The sequence below is a fragment of the Mus caroli genome, unplaced genomic scaffold (genome assembly GCF_978045245.1).
Source record: "Mus caroli unplaced genomic scaffold, Mus_caroli_1 scaffold_4, whole genome shotgun sequence".
In the NCBI taxonomy this organism is placed as follows: Eukaryota; Metazoa; Chordata; class Mammalia; order Rodentia; family Muridae; genus Mus; species Mus caroli.
Genome location: NW_028227259.1, coordinates 105985645 through 106008104, shown reverse-complemented (window position 1 = coordinate 106008104; position 22460 = coordinate 105985645). Strand labels below are relative to the sequence as shown.

General features: G+C 49.2%; 1 protein-coding gene across 1 annotated transcript in view; it reads right to left on the bottom strand.

The window, feature by feature from the left end:
* The window catches only part of Cds1 (CDP-diacylglycerol synthase 1), a 62299-nt gene extending 46829 nt beyond the window's left edge, over nt 1-15470 (bottom strand). Inside the window, exons 1-2 of the mRNA XM_021163852.3 lie at nt 15090-15470; nt 1381-1508 (exon numbers count right to left, since the gene is read on the bottom strand). Of these exons, the coding sequence (XP_021019511.1) occupies nt 1381-1508; nt 15090-15206 (245 nt within the window). The 5' untranslated portion in view covers nt 15207-15470. The remainder of the gene's footprint in view (nt 1-1380; nt 1509-15089) is intronic.
* Between the last annotated feature and the right edge of the window lie 6990 nt (nt 15471-22460).

Sequence of the window (22460 nt, the reverse complement as noted above, 5' to 3'; positions counted from 1 at the left end):
CCTGGAGTGGGAACAGCCCTGTGCCTCAGCCCATTGCCATCTGCTGTCTCCAGGCACACAGTGTCAATGCAGACACCAGTGGGTGCTCTCTATAGAGCTGCCTACTTGCTGGTGAGGAGAAGCTCCCCGCCAGCATCCCCCCACTACACACACACACACACACACACACACACACACACACTGAGGGATCACAGGTAGGACAGTCTGAGCTGAGTCTGAGTCTTCCTTTATATCTTCAGAATGGCTGTCCACCAGCGCAAGCAGGGAACACTAGGGTTACTTTACTATCTGACTACACTGGAGGCGTTCAAACCCTGCAAGTAAGAGCCACCATTTCTTGTTCAGTCCTGAAGAACTGCATCAAGCTGAAAGCAGTTGGAGGAGAGCGTGTGCATTTACAGCACAGAATCCCCCAGAGCACTTTTGTATCTGTGCCTCTCAGGAGGTGACATAAAACACCCCATTCTGTGTGGTGACGCACTGTCAATATGTAACGTTTCAGATAGCAATCTGGATGAAACTTAACAGCACTATCGCTTCTGTAAGTTTTGTGGTTCAAGTTACCCAAGCATACAGTGCAGGGTAAGATAGAATTAGCTGAAATCCCATGCTCATAAACACTTTAAAATAGCACAAATACAAAATGGTGAAATGCTGTGATTTAGACAGTAATTTTAGACTCAGTTAAAGAAAGATATTCTGGGGGCTGAGAGATGGCTCCGGCAACAAAATCCCTCCCTGCTGAGTAAGCGGGAGCTTGCATCCCCAGCAACCACGGTAAAGCTTAGCCCAGGGGCAGACTGCAGAGCAGAGCAGGGGGCGCCCGTGGGGTGGGGCGGGAGCATCCCAGTCAAATCAGGGAGCTACAGGTTCTCTGAGAGATCCTGCCTCAGATAGATAGATATAGATATAGATATGACAGACAGACAGATAGGTAGACAGACAGACAGACAGACAGACAGACAGATAGCTGGCTGGAGAGCAGATCAAGGCAAACACCTGATGTCAACCTCTGTCCTGGGCACACACATGAACACTCCCACAAGAGAATGTACATGCACCATATGCACAGGAGCATATATATCCCACCTGTCCTCGACACACACACACACGTAAACCATGTTTGGGGAATACACAATGATTTTTACTGGGAGGCGTTTGACATAAGCACATCTCAGAGCCTGGGCTGTTTCTGTGACCTTCACCTGCTGACCTACCAGGCACAAATGATGCACTTCAGATTATCCCTCATTACAGCCTTCTTCTCCCATGAGTCCCAAATGCACAAAAATCCAAACGTAATGGACAGACAAACTAGGACGACCTCAAAGCTTGTTCTTGCACTGGGTAGCAAGATGGCCTGGGCTTCACCAATCCTACCTTGAAGATAGTCCGGACAGGGCTTTCTTGAGAATCTCGGGGGTCCTGTCTGAGGACGGTGGGACCTCAGGCACGTCGGAATCACCTCTGGCATCGAGATCTCCATACCTGTCATCAATATCTGTTTCCTAAAATTAAAAAGGAGAACTATTTGCAAAGTATTAATATATACATTTATTTTGAAACAGAACCTCAGAGCAGCCCCTGAGATGGCCTGGAGCTCACTGGGTAACCCCTGTGATCCTCAAACTCTGACCCTCCTGACTTGGCTTGTCAAGTGCTGGGTTTTAGGTACACTACCACTCCTGAGGCAAAGTATTCTTTCAAACAGCACATGCTTGCCAGTGTCTCTCTCATTGCTCAGTGTGCCAAAATGTAGTTGCATAATCTAAGACAAAGACAACACTATCAGCTAGATCGAATGCCTGGGCGCTGCCATAGCTTCTTGCTAAGCAAGCTTTATTATCTTTGGTAAAATTCCAAAATAAAGGCTTACCTTGAACAAAAGACATAAGAACGGCTCAGATAGCTTCTTAAGTCAGATGTTTACTGACAGAACTAAATATTTATTGTTTGCTTCTCAACTAGGAGAACAGGGTAATTTCTATAGATTCTAATCAACCATTCAGTCTGTTGTCATTTGCCTAACATCCCAGCATCAGGAGTCTGAGGCCTCTGTGCTGGGCGTAGCCAGATGGACCATACCATCCATCGCTTCTATTAGAGCCCAGCAAAGCAGGTCAAATGGATGCTATATTCTTTCTACAGATGGATGTAGGCTATAGCCCAATGCCCCACAGATGGACAGCGATCAGAGGTGTGTTTTTAGCTGTCAGATGTAAGGTATTTAATATCTAAGCTAACTTTTAAGAGCCTACACATGCAAGTGCCATGTTTATGCTGTAGGCCATGGGAGCTCAGGGTCTCTGGGACAAAGGCCATCTAAGAACTTTCTGGATAGGGTGGCCACAGCATCTGTAAGCACAGACATGGAAGTCACTGTTCGATTTTGACATTGGTCTTGACTTCCACAGAATTCCCTCATTTCCACCCTTTCCTCTTAGCCACCCAGGCTCTTGCAACCAACAACCTTCAGTAAGGACGGGTGGGAGCTAGGGGAACCAGGGACAGGAGAAGGCAGATTCCCAATAGATAAGGACAGAGGTCCTGAGCAGAGGTCAGCCTAGGACTCTCAACCCAAACTCAAACATCATCAGCTACAAAGCTTAGGCAAATCTTATCGCCGTTTTAACTGCACCTACATCCCAAGAGGAAGCATTCAATATGAGGCTGAGGCCATGGCAAATTCAAGCAAGTGGTAAGCTACTAGGGTTAGATCAAGTCTGCCCACCCTGCAGGTGGCCTCCCAAAGGAAACGTTAGCATTTACGCAGTGTTTTCAGACTTCATAAAACAAGTCAAACGTTAGTATACAAATGCAACTCTTATAAACAACTATAAAACTAAACGTGTCACTATGCCAAAAAAACGACAAATGGGACAGACAAGATCCCAAAACAGCTTCAACAGAGAAATGCTAGTTGGTAACAAGCACACCAACATCAACCCTGAGAGGAAAGCATCTCTGCACCAGTGGCCAGCGCGCGGGGTCACGTGACTCCTCGGCCAACCCCAGAGGAGAGTATCTCTGCACCAGTGGACAGCGCGGGGTCACGTGACTCCTCGGCCAACCCTGAGAGTATCTCTGCACCAGTGGCCAGCGCGCGGGGTCACGTGACTCCTCGGCCAACCCTGAGAGGAGAGCATCTCTGCACCAGTGAACAGCGCGCGGGGTCACGTGACTCCTCGGCCAACCCCAGAGGAGAGTATCTCTGCACCAGTGGCCAGCGCGCGGGGTCACGTGACTCCTCGGCCAACCCTGAGAGGAGAGCATCTCTGCACCAGTGAACAGCGCGCGGGGTCACGTGACTCCTCGGCCAACCCTGAGAGTATCTCTGCACCAGTGGCCAGCGCGCGGGGTCACGTGACTCCTCGGCCAACCCTGAGAGTATCTCTGCACCAGTGGCCAGCGCGCGGGGTCACGTGACTCCTCGGCCAACCCTGAGAGTATCTCTGCACCAGTGGCCAGCGCGCGGGGTCACGTGACTCCTCGGCCAACCCCAGAGGAGAGCATCTCTGCACCAGTGGCCAGCGTGCGGGGTCACGTGACTCCTCAGCCAGGAAACAGACAGATGCCTTTTCTTGCCATTCTTTCTAACTTCAGTGATCCCAAGAGGTGGGTGGGTAGAAATGCAGACAGTGACAGAGGAAGCGACTCTCCAAGGAATCGCAGACACGGAAGAACATGAGGCTGGGGGATTGGGAGCTGCGGGGACTCGGGATTCATCCTACCTCAACTCAAATGATCGGTTTGGAACAAGGCCAATCTCACGACCCTATGGGAACAAAGGCTTGAGTTTCCACTTGGAAGTGAAACCACTGGGCAGGGATTCAAATCATTCTCTTCAAGTCAGCAACATCTTTGCAAAGCGCATGCAAGTACAGTCAGCAGTGCCAGGGTGCTGCTCAGGCCTCACCTCCTGGGCTGGCTAGCTCTGTCAACTTGACACAACTCGGAAAGGGTTTAAATGAGGTGTTACCTAGGTCAGACTTGCCTACAGGTCTGTCTGTGGGGGCCTGTCCCAACTGCTGTTGATGTTGAGGGACCCAGACCACTGTGGGCAGCACCCCTCCCCAGGGAAGATCCTTGTGACGATCTACATGAGAACTCCCTATAGGCTCATGTGTTTACATGCTTGGTCCCCAGTTCGTGGGACTGTTCGGGAGGATTAAGAGGTGTGGCCTTGTTGGAAGAGGTGTGCCACTGGAGGTGAGCTCTGAGGTTGCAAAACCCTGTGCCAGGCTCAGTCACTGTCCCTTGGCCTGCTGCCTGAGGATCAAAATGTAAAGTTCTCGGCTACTGCTCTGGGGGCATGCTGTCCTGCCACCATGCTCCCAACCATGATGCTCATGAAGTAACCTCTGAAACTGTCAGCATGCCCCCAATTAAATAGCTCCTTTCATAAGTTGCCTTGGACATGGGTTTTTATCACGGTAACTAAGACAGCCCTGGATGGTCAGTCTTAGAGTAAAGCAAACTGGCTAGCAAGCAGGCAGGCAGCACTGCATGGGCTCTTAACTGTGGGTGTGGTGTGGTGTGGCGTGCGTGGTGTGGTGTGGCGTGGCTGGCTGTCTAGGACTCCTGCCTTGGTGACTTGCCTGCCACTGATGGACTGAGAAGTACAATCTAAAATGAACTCTTTCTCTTGGCAACATTGCTTGTTCTACAATTTTTTTTTCATGGCAACTGAAAATGAAACGGAGCCGCCCCTGCCCTCTGTGCTGCCTTCTCTTAGTGACATTCTGAGTTCTGAGTTTTACCTGACATCCTTTAGAGAAGCACAATCTAAAATTGAAGATTAATCTCATCCTAACTAAAGAATGAAAGGCAATCCGCAAACACAGCATGTTACACCACCATTAGTCAAACATCGGGACTGAATTCCTGGTATGGCAGACTCTGTTACAAAGGCAGTGGACTTTAAAGGACATCAGAACAGATGAAGGAGCACTTCAAACGACCAAGCAGCCACCTGGCACTGACACATGCTGAGTCGGTTCAAATGACTTTGAAAGTCAACATGGCAGCTCCTTTCTGCCAAGGCTGTAGTTTAAAGATGGCTCGCAAACATCTTTGTGTCTCGGGCCCACGACTCCAAAGCCTGCACGGCTTCCTCTTCCTGTCTCCACTCCAGGGACCTGTGCCTTTAGCCCCCAATCTGTCTAGTCCAGGTTTCCATGAATATCACAAGGCTTGCAACAGAAATGACTGACCTGCCTCTTCCACACCAAACCCACTGCCTCCTTCCCTGTCTCCTGCTTTGGAGATGCCACAACCAAACCAGCCAGCTGATTAATCCAGTCTCCAGTCAGAACTCAGCATCTGCACAGCAAGATGGCTCAGCAGGTAAAATTACCAGCCTACCTGCAGAGCAAGCCTGAGCTCAATGCCCAGAGCCAACAGTGAAAGTGGGAGACTGCCTCCTGACCTCGACATATGTGATATGACATGTGCATGCACACACAAGTAACAAAAGTAAACTACATTAAAAAAACAAACAAAACGACTGCATCCATCTTATGGGCATTTCCCTTGGCGCGCCTACTAAGCCTACATGGACCCAGCCTTCCCGCTTCCCTTCTATCATCAGCAGCCCTTGGGGCTTCACCCTCTCCCGTGCCTCAGCCTCCTGTCCACCCACGAGAGCCTGCTATACACACTGCAGGCCCAGACAACTTTACAAAGCCACAGATCCGATATTACTACTCCCCTGCCAACACACACCAGGATGAAGACAAATCACTGTTGTTTAGGCTGTTTCCACACGGGGACCCTGATCCTGGGGGCCTCCTGCTTGTCGCCCCACTTTCCACAGAGTGTCCTCCTCTTTCCACCATACAGATTAGTGAGGGTGTTTGCCAGTCTGTATTTGTTACTAGCCCACCTGCATCCTTTGTGGAGAGAAAATGCTGGCCACAGACATCACTCCTGACTCCAAGGAGCTGATCCTGAGCAAGCACATACTGAATGAACCAATTCATTGGTTCATTGCCGGCTCGGCTACAATTTTACACTAAAATATGATCTCACCTGCACTCACTGTAGGCGATCTCAGGTAAGTCACCTGGCTGGGAAACCTATGTTTTACCCAGGTGAAATAAAGACTTCTGAGTAGGAGGCGCTAGTCTCATAAATATAAAGCTCAAATAAAAATACAGCTGCCCCAGGACTAGGTAGCAAGACCCTGGTCTCCCCTAGCCACAAGAGAAAGAGAGAGAGAGAGAGAGAGAGAGAGAGAGAGAGAGAGAGAGAGAGAGAGAGAGAGAGAGAGGGAGGGAGGGAGGGAGGGAGGGAGGGAGGGAGAGAGAGAGGGAGGGAGGGAGGAAGGGGGAGGGAGCGAGCAGGGAAAAGTCTACTAATAGTGTCTGAAAGCTGCAGCAGACTCCCCTGGTCAGCAGCAAGCCTGGCTCCTACAGTGAGACTGATTCTGGAGTGCTAGAGCAACATACTTTGCAGACACCGATTCGCATCTTGCATGATCTTGCTTCCACTTTGTAAGATAAAAGATGTAGGCTGAGACACTAAGCAAAGCACCCAGGTTTACACAGCTCAGGATATGCTCCCAAATCCATCTGCACACTAACCTAAGCCTAGAAGCAGCCTGACAGGCAGGTATGCCTCAAAAACAGAATCTACTCCAACTTTACAATGTACGTGAAGCTGCAAAGGATGGAAAGAGCTGAGGTGACTTTGAGAGAGCGAAGCTAAGAGCCGGGCACAGCCGTGTGCAGGAGCTCTCACAAAGCTGCTCATCAAGACCACGTGGCTGTGAAGACGACAGGATCTCCCCAGAACAGAGTCCTGCAGGAACCCCACACATACGTACTCAACTGAGTCTCAGCAAGGTCAGAAAGGGATGCAACAGGAAGGGCCGAAGTAACTGCAACACAAAAGCCATGAGGTCTATCATCAAAGACTTTTCTTAAATAGATAACAAAAGCATGTTCCATAAAAGAAAAAGGGAAACAAACTTTATCATGTTTGAAAGATGCTAAGACAATGAAAAGACAAACCAAAGACTAGGAGAAGGCGTCTGCCAATCACACAGCTGGTGACAGCCTGACAGCTACAACAGGAAAGTTCATGTGTCAATCACACAGCTGGTGAAGGCCTGACAGCTACAATACACAAAAAACTCTCAAAGATCACAGGAACACAGTCAACAATTACAAGCCACCAGCAAATATTTTAGCCGACACTCTCCACCAACAAGGAAACACAGATGGCAAGTAAGCACAAGATGCCCCACATTGTAACTCATTAGAGAGACAAACACCAAAGCCTGCAAGTGACACAGCCATGGGGCACAGCAGGCAAGTGCCAGCAGGCTGAGGGGGAGCACGGTGAGTCTGAGGCTAGCCTAGGCAACAGAGAGACCCAGAAACACATGGACATAAACACACACACACGTGTGTGTACATACACAACATCGGGTGTTGGAAACTGACATTTTGTTCCTGTATGCTGCTGGTGGGAGTGTCAAAAAGGGTAAGCACTTCCAAATACAGCTTGCCAGTTACCTGGGAGATTAAACATATAATCTCCAGATGATCTGGCCATCTCATTCTTGGCATTTCTTCAGGAAAGATGAAAGCATGTATCCTATTGTATGTGGGTGTACACATAAATTCATGGTAGCTGAGCAGTGTCAGACAAGAGAAAACCAAAAGCCCAATGTGGAAGCAGGCACATCATGTCGCTCCGTTCAGTGACTGTGCCCACGATCACTCCCGCTTGCTCTCCCTCCCTCTGTGAGCTCCTGCTACCTAGGATGCATGGGTGCATCTTTAACAATATTAAACAGAAAGGCCTGGAAGCCAGGTGTGATGTCATGCTTCTAATCCTAGAAGGAGCATGAGTTCCAGATCATCCTAACCACAAAGCCAGTGGGAAGCCAGCCTGAGTGACGTAAGTTCCTATGTCTACAACTTAGAAAAGGGAAAAGGGCCAGACAAAATGTACATGTAATATGCATATGACTGCATGCCTGCATAGCACATAGCACTCCACTTACATATGTATGAGTCCATGCCTGTATGTGCTTACATAGCATGAGTACATGCCTGCATGACACTACACTTACATATAATATGCATAAGAGTACATGCCTGTATGTACTTACATATAAAAGCACGAGTTTATGCCTATATAGAACTCCACTTACATACAATATGCATAGGAGTACATGCCTGCATAGCATTCTACTTACATACAATATGCATAGGAGCACATGCCTCCATAGCATTCCACTTACATACAATATGCATAGGAGTACATACCTCCATAGCATTCCACTCACATACAATATGCATAGGAATACATGCCTGCATGGCATTCCACTTACATACAATATGCATACATAGGAGTACATGCCTGCATGGCATTCCACTTACATACAATATGCATACATAGGAGTACATGCCTGCATGGAACTGAACTTGTGTAAAATGCCAGGAAATACAAACCTCACTTTACAGGGTTAGGAAGCACACCACTGGGCATGGAGGGATGGGGAGAGGATAGCAAACGGGGGTGAGGGGAGCTTCCAGGAGAAGACAATGCTCGTTATTTTAATCATGGTGCTGGTTACACAGGAAACAATGTCAAAAGTCATCCAACTGTGCTTGCTATGGATTGTCCTCCCCTCCCACTAGGCCATCCCCTGTTGCTGTTCAACGTGACAGTACTGAGACACACTCCACATAGGTACAGAACTAGTGTTCTCACTGGACAGGGCAGATTTCCTCTTTCTACACTTCTGCAAGGATGAAAACACTCTCACCAGGGAGCAAGCAGCCAGAACCCTCCAGGACTGTAAGAGATAAATCCCTGTCAGCTCTGTGACAGTTCATTATAGCAACTTGAACCAACAGCAGCACTTTGTGCTCAAATTTAGTGAGTATGGCTAGAGAAGAGAAGCCCACAGAGGGCTGAGACACATCTCCACAGTCAACACTGAGAATATCAGACAAGGGCAGGGGGAGGAAGGATCTGGTCCGGTCAACATCCCACAGTGCTCAGCTCAGCTTCCAACCACACACGGGTGAATCTCCCACCCGTCTGCGTCCCAAAACCGCTGAGTCGTTATGTTACAGTGCCAGGGGGACATACAGAGATGGTAGCTGCCAAGCAAGTGGCCTTGAGATGGAGAGTCCGTCCTGGACTGTCCTGGTGGTTACAAGCGGGAAGAACGGAGTGGGTCTGAGGAGACATGAGAGCAGCAGCAGTGAGTACAACAGGTTCTGAGAAAGGCAGAAGGGGCCACAAGCCATCGGATGCAGAAAGACTGGCGAACAAGAAAGGGCAAGGAAACAGGTTTCCCTTAAAAAGCCTTTAGAAGAAAGTCCTGCTGATACCCATGCAGCCTGTGGGACTCATTCAGACAGCTGATTACAAAACTATACGACAGTAAGTCTCTGCTGTTTTAAGCCACTGTTTGAGGTGATACAATACAGAAGTTATCAGAAATGAGATTCCAGAAAGCAGCCATAGCCAGTCTATGCCAGTGAACCCTTCCAGCAACGTGCCTCTCTGCCAGAGTTTCCATGACTCCATTCTCAGGTCTCTTCACCTGCCAGAGTTACACTCACCTGCTTGTACCTGAGGACTCAGGATATGCTGAGGGGCTGGTGACAGCCACCTCTGTGGCTTCCAGCCTTCTGGGCAGCCACACCACTGTTCTTGGTGCTGTCTGCCATTTAAAACGCCACAGGTGGGCAGTATTCTAATCCCACCTTCTCTCAGGGTCTGTTCTGAGATGTCCCCAAAGTTTGGGCACACTGTAACCTTCCCCTGGAGAGTCATCATTTTTAAAACTACACTGGGCCTAATGGTGTCATTTATGTAAGTCTTAAATCCAAATTGGAACTAAAGATCCCCGAAGGGCTAAAGGAATGGGATGACAGTGAAACTCTGCCGGGCTTCATTCAGTCGCTAATTACGATTATGATTAAGGCAGCAAAGGCATGATTTACCTGAGATCTTATGAGTGCTTTGTCAGAGACGCCGCTGCTTTCTCAGCACCTAGTCCATCAGAAAATAAAAACCAGCAGATCAACTGCGAATAACTTTTCCTACTCCCAGTACTTTCTGCACGCTGAGAACCGGCTAGGATCCAGATTTGGAGGGAGGAGTTTTTGAAGAAGCATTGAGGACAGTAAGAAAAATAGACTATGGGCTAGGTAGTTTTTAAAGGTGGGTCTGCGTTGACCAGACTAGCCCTACACCCCTGGGCTGACCAGACCAGTCCTGTATTCCTAGGCTGACCAGACTAGTCCTGTACCCCTGGGCTGACCACAGACTAGTCCTCTACCCCTGGGCTAACCTGATTAGTCCTGCATCCCTGGGCTTAGTGACCTTCTCATTTCAACCTCCCAGCTAGTTGAAATCTGAGTGTATGCCATTGTGACCAGCTATATAAGACTTGATAGCTGTTAAATTTGTAATGGTGTTGTAGCTATGTAGGAAGCCGTCTTTAAGAGACACATGCTTTGACAGGTATTAATCCTGGCACTCAGGAGGCAGAGGCAGGAGGATCAGGGTTCAGGGTCATTCTTTTTACACAGCAAGTTCAAAGCCAGCCCAGACTATACGTGTCAAGGTCAAAAAGAAAGCAAGAGAGGAAGGAAAGGACCTGTAGCCCTGCTCCCAGTGAGCGTCGGCATGTCTGCAGCTTATTTTCCAAGTCGTCTACCCATAACTTGTGTACCCACACAATCAGGCAAAGTAAACTCAGCAAAATATTTGTAATTATTTAAAAATAAGGGCTGGATATTGATTATGTTTAATACTAAACAACACACTGTTTGGAGATACAAGCATATGTGTTAAAGCCATCAGGAGAAGGGGCAAAAAAAAAAGTCACTCAGATGAGTAAGGTGCCAGGCATCCATCCTGTACTTACTGAACATGGTACATACCGTAAGTCCCTGAAAACGGGAGTGCTACAGGCAGGATCCCGGGGGCAGCGCATGCACCTGACTGCACACGCACCTGACTGCACATGCACATGACTACACATGCTCCACCCACACCTGATCCCACACGCACCGGACCCCACAGGCACCAGACTCTACATGTCCACCATCCCATACAGCAGCTAAAAGGCTCCATCTGACTGTAAGTGGGTGGAGGTCTAATCTTGTTCCTCATCTGGATTTCTATATCTGGAGGTGAAATGTCAAGTCCAGGATGAGCTTAACAAATGTTGACTCCTCCACAGCACCACCTCGTGTCTCAAATGACCTGTTTGGGACAGGAGGATGGCAGGGCAGAGAGCCCTCATCCTAATGCCTGTGGGTTTGGTGCCCCCCTGAGCCGGGTGGGTCACAAAGCGGCCACAGCCGCTTAGGGGCTACCCACTATGTCTCTGAGGGCCCCTCATCTCTCACAACTTCTAACCATGAACAACCCCACAGCCCCATCCACAGAGAAAAAGAAGGTCTTCCTTCATCCTTTTTTTATGGAAAATAAATGCATACAATATATTTTGATCATGTGTTCCTCTCCCCTACTCTTCTCTGGTCTTTCCCACCTCCCTACCCTCCCAACTCCCCCACCCCCACCCCCACCCCCACCCCCGCCAACCCCACCTCTCTACCTGCCCTGGGGTATGATTGAGATGCCCAATGACACTATACTGGAGAAAGCTGATCTTCCCTTTGCAAGGAGGTATCAGGTGCAGATAGTTTCTTGGGGCAGGCACATTGCCCACTTCACCCTGAGAGCTGGAGACCCCTCTGGCCTAAGGGGTGTGGGCTCTGAGCATGCTCACTCCGTTTCTAATGGGTCCATAGGTGCATCAGTCCTGTAGTGAGTCATCTATATCACCTCTGGCTCTCGCATCTCTGCACCTCCTCTGCTGCATGGCTACCTGGGCCTTGAGGGCAAGGTCCTCCTGTCTGTTCTGCCTTCCACTTCCCAACTACCACCTGTGTTCCTTGGCCTTTCACAACAGAAAGTCTGGTTCCCATTAAGCTCTTTGGCTAAATTCTACACGCATCTCAGCTGTTATTCTAAAGTACCTCTGATGGCACCTTCTAAGCTACCCTTCCTCTCTCAGAGCCCAGGACCCTCCATGACTTGGCTACTCCTTACATCCCTGGCTCTTTTCTAACATAGACACTCTTTCATGAGTCTAAACACGAGCACCCTGGTCGGGCATCCACCAGCATGGCTCTCTCCAGTGTTGGACACCATCTCTCCTAGACTGACTAGTAGCCCCATCAATTCCCATGGTGGGCTCCGCAATACCCTTCCCGGGGTTGCCCCTTCCAGTACTTTCTGGACCACTGCTCTTGAGCTATGTATAGATGCTGCTGCAGAGCTTTCCAGTGGCGAGCTTGGTGTGGTGACACACACGTCATGCCAGCACTGGAGAGGCAAAGTCAGGAGGAGGAAGGTGGGTTCCAGGTCAGCTGGGACTCCACTGGAAACGTGACTTCATCGAAAACCAATGACCAAACCAACAACACAGCTTTCCCAGAGTCCATTGAGTAAAGAGGAACGCCAAAGGCCTCAAGGCTCTCAAGAGTTCAACCTTGCCTCCCAACCCAGCAGTTTATGGTCTGGGGTTTCTAATTTCTGTGTTCTGTCTCTAGAATGCTGAGGCACTTCTGCGTGCCTTCTGACTAGAACACCCTGCCCTAACCAGTCCTAACCCCTGTCCACTTGACTGACCTCCCAGGCATCTTCACTTCCGAGTTCAACACTCATGTCCTCCTTAGAGCTTCCCCTACAGTCTCCACATCCATTCGAGCCCTCTATGCTAACAAGGCCTTCACGGCTGTCTACTGAAAACTGCCCACACATGGCTCCCGGGTGGGTAGTGGGCTGAGGCGGGGCCCTTGTTCTCGGTCAAGGAGGTCAAGTACTACTAGGTGTTTCAAGTCCTAGAGCATTCCCCTGCAGGGAAGAAGCACTACTTCACATGCTAATTCTCTGGAGCACACAGAGCCTTGTCTGGGCAGAAGTCTCAGGGTCCTGAACAATAGAAATGTCCCATCAACCAGACCATTATAAAGGCTACAAAATGGCAAGGCATAGAAGTTTCGGAGTAAGCAGGATATGAGGTAGTCCTTCAGTTTCTGCATAATTTTTAAAGGTGTGTTTAAAAAAAAAAAAACCTGGCTCTTTAACATAACAACACTTAAGAGTTTCGATGGACCAAATATTAACCAACCTCCAACGATGGCAGCTGACTTAAAAATAGCCCTTGACCTGGAAATATAGGTGTGTTCAAATACACACCCTGATAAGAAAGGACACGGGGAGGATGCAGCTCAGAGTCTGAAGGCTCTGAAAGTCAAGGGCTCCTTGAGAAGGGACTCCAGAACCACAGGGATATTTCAGCACAGTTTGAACACGCTCACCCTCTTCTAAGAAACGTTGACAAAATCAGTTGCAGATGCAACACACTGCATCTGGAAAAGCCACATCCACCGAGATGTGAGACCGACTCAGTGACAGCCAGCAGTGTAGCATTTACAAACAAACAAACAAGCCAGTGGGATAAGCAAGTCACGGAGGGATCAGGCTAATGAGTCAAGACACCACAGAAGCTGTTCCTAATTTAAATACATCCTGGTGCTTAAAAATAAGACATTACACTCGGAAGCCGGTTTGTGCGCCGTTTCCCCATTTCCAGAACATGTTTTTTCTTAATAAAAGCTCGTTAGCTTCCTCCAGTTAAGGAAGTCGACATGAGGAGGCTGGTATTTCCTTGATTCTAAAGGATACCAAGGCTAAAACAAAATCCCAACCTAATTAATTCTATTTTGGGTCTGGTTTCCAAGGCACTCTTCACGGAGCTGCTCTCAGCCCATGGCTCTCCGTTCTTCAACCTTCCACAGCTGGAAAGTATGTTTATTCTGTGTCACTTCTCGGCAGCACAAATGTTTCCCAGACTCTCATCTTACCTCCCTATCCATCAGGAACAGGGAAGAAGCTGTGGTTCTAAAATCACGTATTTATTGCTAACCATATTGTTGCGGCAGCACAGATTTGTAACTCAAGCTCTATCAAGTTCATCTCTTTAAGTTTTGGGAGGAACTTCCCCTCAGTCACACTGCCAGAGAGCGTCAGAACAGCAAAAAGCAAAAGACAGAAAACAGAGAAGTTAGTTCCACTACCAAAAGGCAGAGAACTTGACCTTGGGCAACGCAAGTCCATTTGGGTTGTCTGTCTTTTGTGTCTGTTTGAGCCCTGGGCCAACCTTGAGCTGACTACAAGCTGAGGATGATCTTGGCAGTCCTTGCCTCCACACCTACCCCCCAGTGCTGGGATGACAGCAGATACCACCACACTACATTCCAAAAAACAGAAATTCCAAGAATGATTCAAAAGTTTTGAGTCTCTCAAGCGAAGAGGAATTCTGTAAGCAAACTCATATAGCAAATCTATTCTCTGGCCCAATTTCATAATCTACCAAACTCATGCAGCAATAAAACTTTTATTATTTTTTTCCTCCTAAGTTCTTACTGGCACTGGTTTATCAGAAAACACACCTAAACGTTTGAGTCTTCCTAGCTTCAACTATAATAGTGACCGTACATATCCGCATATTTTAAAATATGAATCAAAGTTCATCTATTTTAAAGCGGGGGAGGGGTGGGGTGCTAAAAGTCTGGAATTAGCCTGTTCGGTTAAATGAAATCCACCGATGGGACAACTGCCTGGTTTGCGGTGCACTTACATGTTCCCCATATATGACAGCCTCAACCGTCCGAAATCTACCAGCCAGAAAAAAAGAACAGAGAAACGAAAGCGCAGCTTGGAGGAGCTCCAGAAGCCGGTCTGCGCCAGGCTCCAATGACAGGCTAGGACCCAAGGTGCCCGTCTTAAGTTTACTCCCAACTTTGTCGCCCTACAGAGGAAAGGCGAGAGAGGTGGCAGCCACTAGACAGCCAGAGCGCCTGCGGGGACGGGTTCCATCCTGACCCCAGAACCAGGAGATCCGGGAAAGAAGCTAGAGTACAGTCCGGTTCCGGAGCGGCGGCCGGGCCGCGCACGCCCCGGGACAGAGGACGAGCAGGACCCCCCATGACACACCCGCTCCAGGGGCGCGGCCCGGCCCCGCCGCACTCACTCACTTTGTCGCTGGTGCTCTCGGTTTCGTGGTCACCGCCGGCCGCCTCTCCCTCGCGGGGTGGCGGCGCCCCCGCTCCCCCAGGGCCGGGGCAGCCCCCGCGGTGCCGCAGCTCCAGCATGTCCCGCTCCCGCGTCGCTGGGCTGGCGTCGTCTAGCGCCCCGCCACCGCGGAGCCGCGCCGGGTCACCCCCAGAACGGCATCAACGAGCGAGCGCTCGAGGCCGCCGGCAGGGGGTGCGGACGGGCGCGGGCGGGGACGCGGCGCCGTTGCCAGGTGCGCCGTTCCACGCACTGGCCTCAGGGGGCGGAGGAGCAGCCCGGCCCTCCCTCGCGCCTCGCGACCGCGCCACCCGGCCCGCCCCACCTTCCCGCCGCCGAGCTCCCGCAGCGCGGTCACGCGCCGCAGGCCCCGCCCCGCTCGCCCCTCCGCGCTGCACTGCGGTGCCCGAGGCCCCGCCCCGGACGATGACGTCAATGCTTGGCTCCCTGGGCAGGTGGGGGCACGGAAAGGTGCGCGCCCGGCCGAGGACGAGGGACGAGCCAGGGGCCGAGGAACACGGGGGCGAGCCCGGGCGCCGCCGGGAAGTCCTCCTCGGCGCAGGGATGTCAGGCGGAGTTCAACTGACTCCTCCAACGGACTCGGCCCAGCTTGACACTCCTCCGCGTGGCGGAGCGTCGCAGGCGTCCCCAAGCAGAAACTTGCTGGGCAGGACAGACCCGTTGGCTCCGCGTTCCAGCCAATGCTTTAACCTCCCTGGTACCTGGGGATGAGTTGGCCAACAGTTTCAATATCGTACCCAGGTTCTGTACTAGGGTTTTGAGTCTCTCAGAGAGTTTCTACCATAGGATCCACAGACAGCCTCTGATGCCCTAGGGCGCCGCTGCGGGCTACCTCTCTGAAAGACAAGGACCTTGGGACGCTAAAGGTGGAACAGGATGGACACATGATCTGCGTTAATTCTAGTCTAATCCTGTTAGCAGGTGCTTAGGGGTTTTTTTTTCCACACAGATTTGCGAGCTGGTCCTTAAAGGCCAAAGGCACACATCCGTAATTCACACAAACTAGACAGAGGAGCATCTTTATTGTAATAAATCAACAATTTATCAGGTCATTACTAAAAATAAGTAATATGTTGTTCTTAAAGCCTCATAACTAACCAGCAAAACCAAACGTCAGAGGAGGATGCAATGAAAAACAGCAGACTCAGGTAGAGAGACACTTGCAGCCAAACCTGATGACCGGAATTCAATCCCCAACATGATGGACATAGAGAACTGCCTCCAGAAAGCTGTCCTCTGATCTCCACGCGGACACCCACACATATAAATAGATAAATATCATTTAAAACTAATGGAAGATATGAGATGGACGTGGTGTGGGTTTTCCATAAGGAACGGAAGACAGTGCTAGTAATTAGGTCAATTGATCTACATTGTTTTGGAGGGCCAGAGAAAAAGTACTTCTGGATACAAAGATAAAATGACCGGGAGGGGGGTAGGGGAGTAAGGGGTGGGGACCACAGAGGCTGGAATGGGTTGGCTCTGGCTCTTGATTCTACCCAGCAGAAAGGACCAGGGTTCCTTTCAATTTTCTTCCAGGAAGTCGAGGAGCCAGTGTTCTAACCCCGGTGGTGCCAATTATCTCCGTGGCCTCTAGTAAGCAGGTAAGCCTATGTCCCCATCAGTGAAAGGAAGGAATAGCAAGGAGGTTAGCCTCTCTTTTAGCTGTTCTGGTGTCAGTGTCAGCCTCACAGGCACAGGGAGGTAGCTCAGCACTTCTCCCTCCCACAGACAACCTCTAGGTTTTCTTCCTTTTCTTTCTTCTCCCTTTGCCAACGTTGGGAGAGGAGGAAAGCCTGCTGAGGCAAGAGGAAACCAGAGAACTCAGTCAGAGTAACAGAAGAAGTGGTGCTCCTCCACCCAGGGAGGAGGGAGAGAACAGAGCTGTCACCGTGCTCCCACCCTTCCTGAAGCTCGCCACTCCCTGTAGTTCAACTGAGATGGAGATTTATTTCTGTCTTCATTATAGTTATTGATGCTCACTGAATGATCAATGGAACCACAGGCTTGCCACAGAGCCAGCCCCTACCCTCAGAACAGTCAGCAGTGCTTGTTGAAGGAGTGAATGAAGAAACAAATGGGTGGAGATCTATAGCCTGATGGGAAATTATTTGACCTTCATACTTTGTGTTTTATGTTTTGACTTACGTGGTGCGATGGCTATTCTTGGTTGTTAACTTGATAGCATCTGGAATTAGCTAAAACCCTGTGAGGGATTTTTTTCTCGACTGGATCATTTGAGGTAGGAAGACCCACCTGAAATCTGGGTCACACACTCTGGTAGCAGCCTTCATAAAGAACATGGGAAAAGTGAGCTGTTTGCTTGCTTGCTTGCCCTTGCCCTTGCCCTTGCCCTTGCCCTTGCCCTTGCCCTTGCCCTTGCCCTTGCCCTTGCCCTTGCCCTTGCCCTCCATGGCAAGTTCCCTTTCTTCACTGTATCAGAACCTACTTCTTTGGAATTCCTGGGTATACTGGAGAACAGCTGAGACTTCCAGCCTCATGGTCTGGATGACTTTTGTATGGGTGGACTTCCCATCAGGAGACAGTCATTGTTGGAATATTTGGAATGCAACTCTAATAAATTTCATTTAAGTAGATAGATATGTAGACTGATGATAGATAGATATGATAGATAGATAGATAGATAAAAAGAAAGGTAGGTAGATAGATAGATAGATAGATAGATGACAGATAGGTAAGTAGATAGATAGAAAGATAGGTAGGTAGATAGATAGATTGATAGGTAAATAGATAGGTAAATAGATAATAGGTAGATTCATTCAATCAGAGCTGTGTCTCTAAAGAACTCTGGCTGATACATAGAGGTATCCGCTTTTCTTCAGTTTTCACTTTCCCTGTAAAGAGAGAGATTAACATGTGTTGAAAGAAGTTCTAGTAATGATTTTATATTTCACCTAGAAAGTATCACACCACCACCCCTTGTGTTTGCAGACTTTTCTCAGTGTCTCCTCCCCCCCACCTCCCCACCTTTTTCTTTCCATCTTTCATTTTTCTTCACGTATTGCATCTGTGGTCAATGACACAAATCTGACATTTAATGACTCCCAAGCCTCCTCTGTCAGTTTTACTACAATTTGATCTGCCAGAGGGCTCGAAGAATCCCGGAGTACATGGGAGACACTGGGCCAAGACACACTTCTTGGCTAGTTTGAAGAGTTTCCACTACAGTGGGCTTGGAATTTCTTAGCTTTTAGCAAGGGGTTTGCTGAGGAGTGTGGAAACAAGGAGTGATGTTGTTGTTTATATGGTATCTGTCTTAGGTTGTTATTTATATGGTATCTATCTTAGTTTATTAGTTATGTGGTATCTATCTTAGTTTGGGTTTAACTTACCCAATCACTCACAATGACAGGAGCAGGTGAGGCAGTCACCTGCTACCCTCCCCCTAGAACTGCCTCCCAAGGTTCCCAGACTGAGGCAAGTCCCTCTCTTAGGTGGGAATCTGAGCTTGCTTCCCACAATGAAGGTTCTGAGGTAGTTGGCTGTACCATTCCCAGCTTGCCAAGGGAAGAAAACCTCTGCCTTGGCAAGTGCTTCTGGTTGCCTGGATACCCTCCCTATAGCTTCTGTGACTCGACCCAGCTTCAGTGACATCCCTTTCAGCTCTCTCTATAAGTTGGAAGTAAGCATTTCCGATTTAAGAGAGAAGGAGGTAAACACGGGCGGGCAGAGGGAGGGAGGTTAAATAACTGTGTAGGTGGCTAAAAAAAAAAAAAAAAGCCACAAGAAATCATGATCAACTGCTCACCAAAAAAAGAAAAGAAACATAATGTGTGTAATCCAGGATATAAATATGTATATATAGTTTTAATGAACTTTTTTCATCTAAGCTTGCAGTGATCCCTTCAAAAGCCTTTGCAAAAGAACGGCCCCCATAGGCTTGTAGATTTGAACGCTTGGTCACCAGGGAGCTGCACTACTTGAAAGCCTCAGGCAGTGTGGTCTTCTCGTTGGAGGAAGTACATCACTGGGCTTTGAGGTTTCAAGGGCCCAAGCCAGGCCCAGTGGCTCTCTCCTCTTCCTGCTGCCTGCTGATCCACCTGTAGTACTCTTAGCTACTCTCTCCAGCACCGTGTTTGCCTGCATGCCACCATGCTTCCCACCATGATGAATATGGATCAAACCTCTGAAACGGCAAGCAAACCCCAATCCAATTCTCTCTCTTAAGAGATGTCATGGCCATGGTATCTCTTCGCAGCAGTGGAACACTAAGACAGACCACTGAAGAAAACCCCAAGATCTGACAGGAGGAACCCTCTCTTGAGTTGTTGGCCAGGGCTGTCTAAGAGGCCCCAAACTATATAGTCCATCACTTTTGCCCCAGGTTACCCCCTAGAGGTGAAAAGGAGGTCCCTATTGCTGAAGACACCATGTACTTCAGAAAGAGGGCCCAGAGTCCCTGTAGCTAGAACTAACCTGAATGGTTCCTCCCTGAGAACTAGGCATCAAAAGGCACCATTTAAGCCTTTACCTAAGACGAAAGACAAGCAACAGTCCTATTCTGCTGTGATACCTATGAACTATGTCAATAACCACCCCACCAGTGCAGTATGGCACACATAACTTGGCAGTAACCAACTGGCCTCTACTCGGATTTAAGGTCTGCACAAGAGAGATTCCATGCCTGGTACTGAAAACCTACCTGATTGATCAGCGCTAGTGAAATCATGGTTATTGGAGGAGAATCTACAACCAGTGATTGATTAGACCAGCATAATCCTCAACAGGAACCTACAAACATGTGCCTTTATACCCACATACAAGTGTGGCCTTCACCCTTCATCAAGGATAATCTCTTTGCAACCAAACAAGACCACTACAGGAAAACACAACCAGTCAGGAATGGAGAATCTTAGAGCCCTGTCACAATGGACACATCTATAGAACACTTTCATACTTGACACTCAGGGACATAGTGGAAGAGAAACAGGAAGACTGTAAGAGCCAAAGCTCAGGAAGTTTCCTGGAAGATGGTGTGTCTTAGTAACACCAAAAGCTACATCCATAAAGTTTCACCAACATGACTGTCCAAATGTGAGCTGAGCAAGGAAGATTGCAATGACCATGCCATATGGCACAGGGAAAAGCCCACGAGGCCTCAGCCCTACAGAGAGAACTACAGGCAATCGAGTAAAGCTGGGAGCAGGAGAGGTGGGAAGAGTCCTCCCCAGGGAAGAGCCCACCAATTGACTGTCTAGTGCCAAACAGTCAGCCCTGAAAATTAACATTATATGGATCAGACAGGTTATATTTAGAAATATTTATGCATCTACAAATACATATATGCATGCAATAATAACTAGTAAAAACAAGAAGGCCATGAATTTGAAGGAAAGCAGGGGTAGGGGGTTATATGGGAAGGTCTGGAAGGAGGAAGGGAAGGGAGAAATAAAATACAATCTCAAAAATAAAAAAATAAAATAAAATAAATTAGTAAAAACCAAACACACCAATCCTGATTCAGGCCTATCCATGAAGCATCTCCTAGGAAACTCTTGAAGGGCAACTGATGTTCGCAACACTCTCACTCTTAAGTAAACTGTTCAGGAAAACAGTGGTCAGGTATGTGTGCTCCGGCGAGGTCCCAAGGGTAGGGGCAATGGGTGCCTAGGAGCAGAGAGAGCTCGGGGTCTCCAAGCTTTGACCCCAGTTACCAACGTGCTCAGCAAGCATGGCTGAAGGCATACCCTACCCATCCAAAGCATGGCCGAAGGCACACCCTACCCATCCAAAGCATGGCCGAAGGCACACCCTACCCATCCAAAGCATGGCCGAAGGCACACCCTACCCATCCAAAGCATGGCCGAAGGCACACCCTACCCATCCAAAGCATGGCCGAAGGCACACCCTACCCATCCAAAGCATGGCCGAAGGCACACCCTGCCCATCCAAAGCATGGCCGAAGGCACACCCTGCCCATCCAAAGCATGGCCGAAGGCACACCCTGCCCATCCAAAGCATGGCCGAAGGCACACCCTGCCCATCCAAAGCATGGCCGAAGGCACACCCTGCCCATCCAAAGCATGGCCGAAGGCACACCCTGCCCATCCAAAGCATGGCCGAAGGCACACCCTGCCCATCCAAAGCATGGCCGAAGGCATACCCTGCCCATCCAAAGCATGGCTGAAGGCACACCCTACCCATCCAAAGCATGGCCGAAGGCATACCCTGCCCATCCAAAGCATGGCTGAAGGCATACCCTACCCATCCAAAGCATGGCTGAAGGCACACCCTACCCATCCAAAGCACAAGTGACAGCGCTCTAGGTGACACATTACAGAGCCCCTTGACACACACCACTGCACTTCCTCCACTTCACCTGTAAGACACGTTACAGTTATTCCAATGTTACAAGAAAAAAGTCAGAGGGGAAAAGTCAGGGTGATAGGTTTCTAGAGATTTTGTGTTGACACCTAAGGGTGAGGGTGGGAGGGGATGGGTGGGGGGTGTAGGTGTGTGTGGGTGGGTGGGGCGTGTGGTATGGTGGGGTGGTAGGAGGAGCTGGGGTGGGTATGTGTAGGTATGTAGGAGGGCATAGGGGATGGGTATGTGGGGAGGTGGGAGGGGTGGAGAGGTGGGGGGTAGGGTGTGGGGATGTGTGTGTGCATGCGTGTACATGTGCATGTGTGTGTGTGTGTGCGCGCGCCTGCCTTTGTTTTGTTGTTGCAGTTTTGAGACAGGAACTCACTGTGAAGCCCAGATAGAACTTGAACTCACTATGTAGCTCCTGCTAGTCAGAAAGTCTAGTCTCCTTCCTCAGCCTCCCCTTATGCTGGGACCAGGAGTGTGTGCAGTTCCAGGCTTGACAGCTCTGTGTCCCTAATTAGGTTCTGCCTGGTTCAGGTGAACAAATACACAATGGCAGATACAGGTGACTGCAGGAAGGGTGCTTTTAAAGGGTGGGCTATTTAACTGTACGTTTCCTCACACAGTTGGTAGAAGGTGCAAAGATAAATGTTTTATACTTTTAAATATATACTGTAAGAGTGACTGTATGCATGCCTTTGTTGTAAAAACTGTGTGAGTTGGGGAGCCAGCGTGATGCAAATCCCAGCTCTGCCCTCTCCTCTAGCTTTGATTGAATAGCTAAACCCTCTCTGTACTCAAGTGTCTGTGTGTTTAGTAAAATGGAGCCATTACTTCCTTCACCATCCTTATGAAGAATAAACTGGCTAGTGTGTGCACACTCCTGAGAGCACGCCTGCCCATAGAGGAGGAGCATGCGAGTGTGGCCTGTTATTATTTGTCATATTCTTAAAATCCATATTTCTCAAAGAGAACGATATCTAATC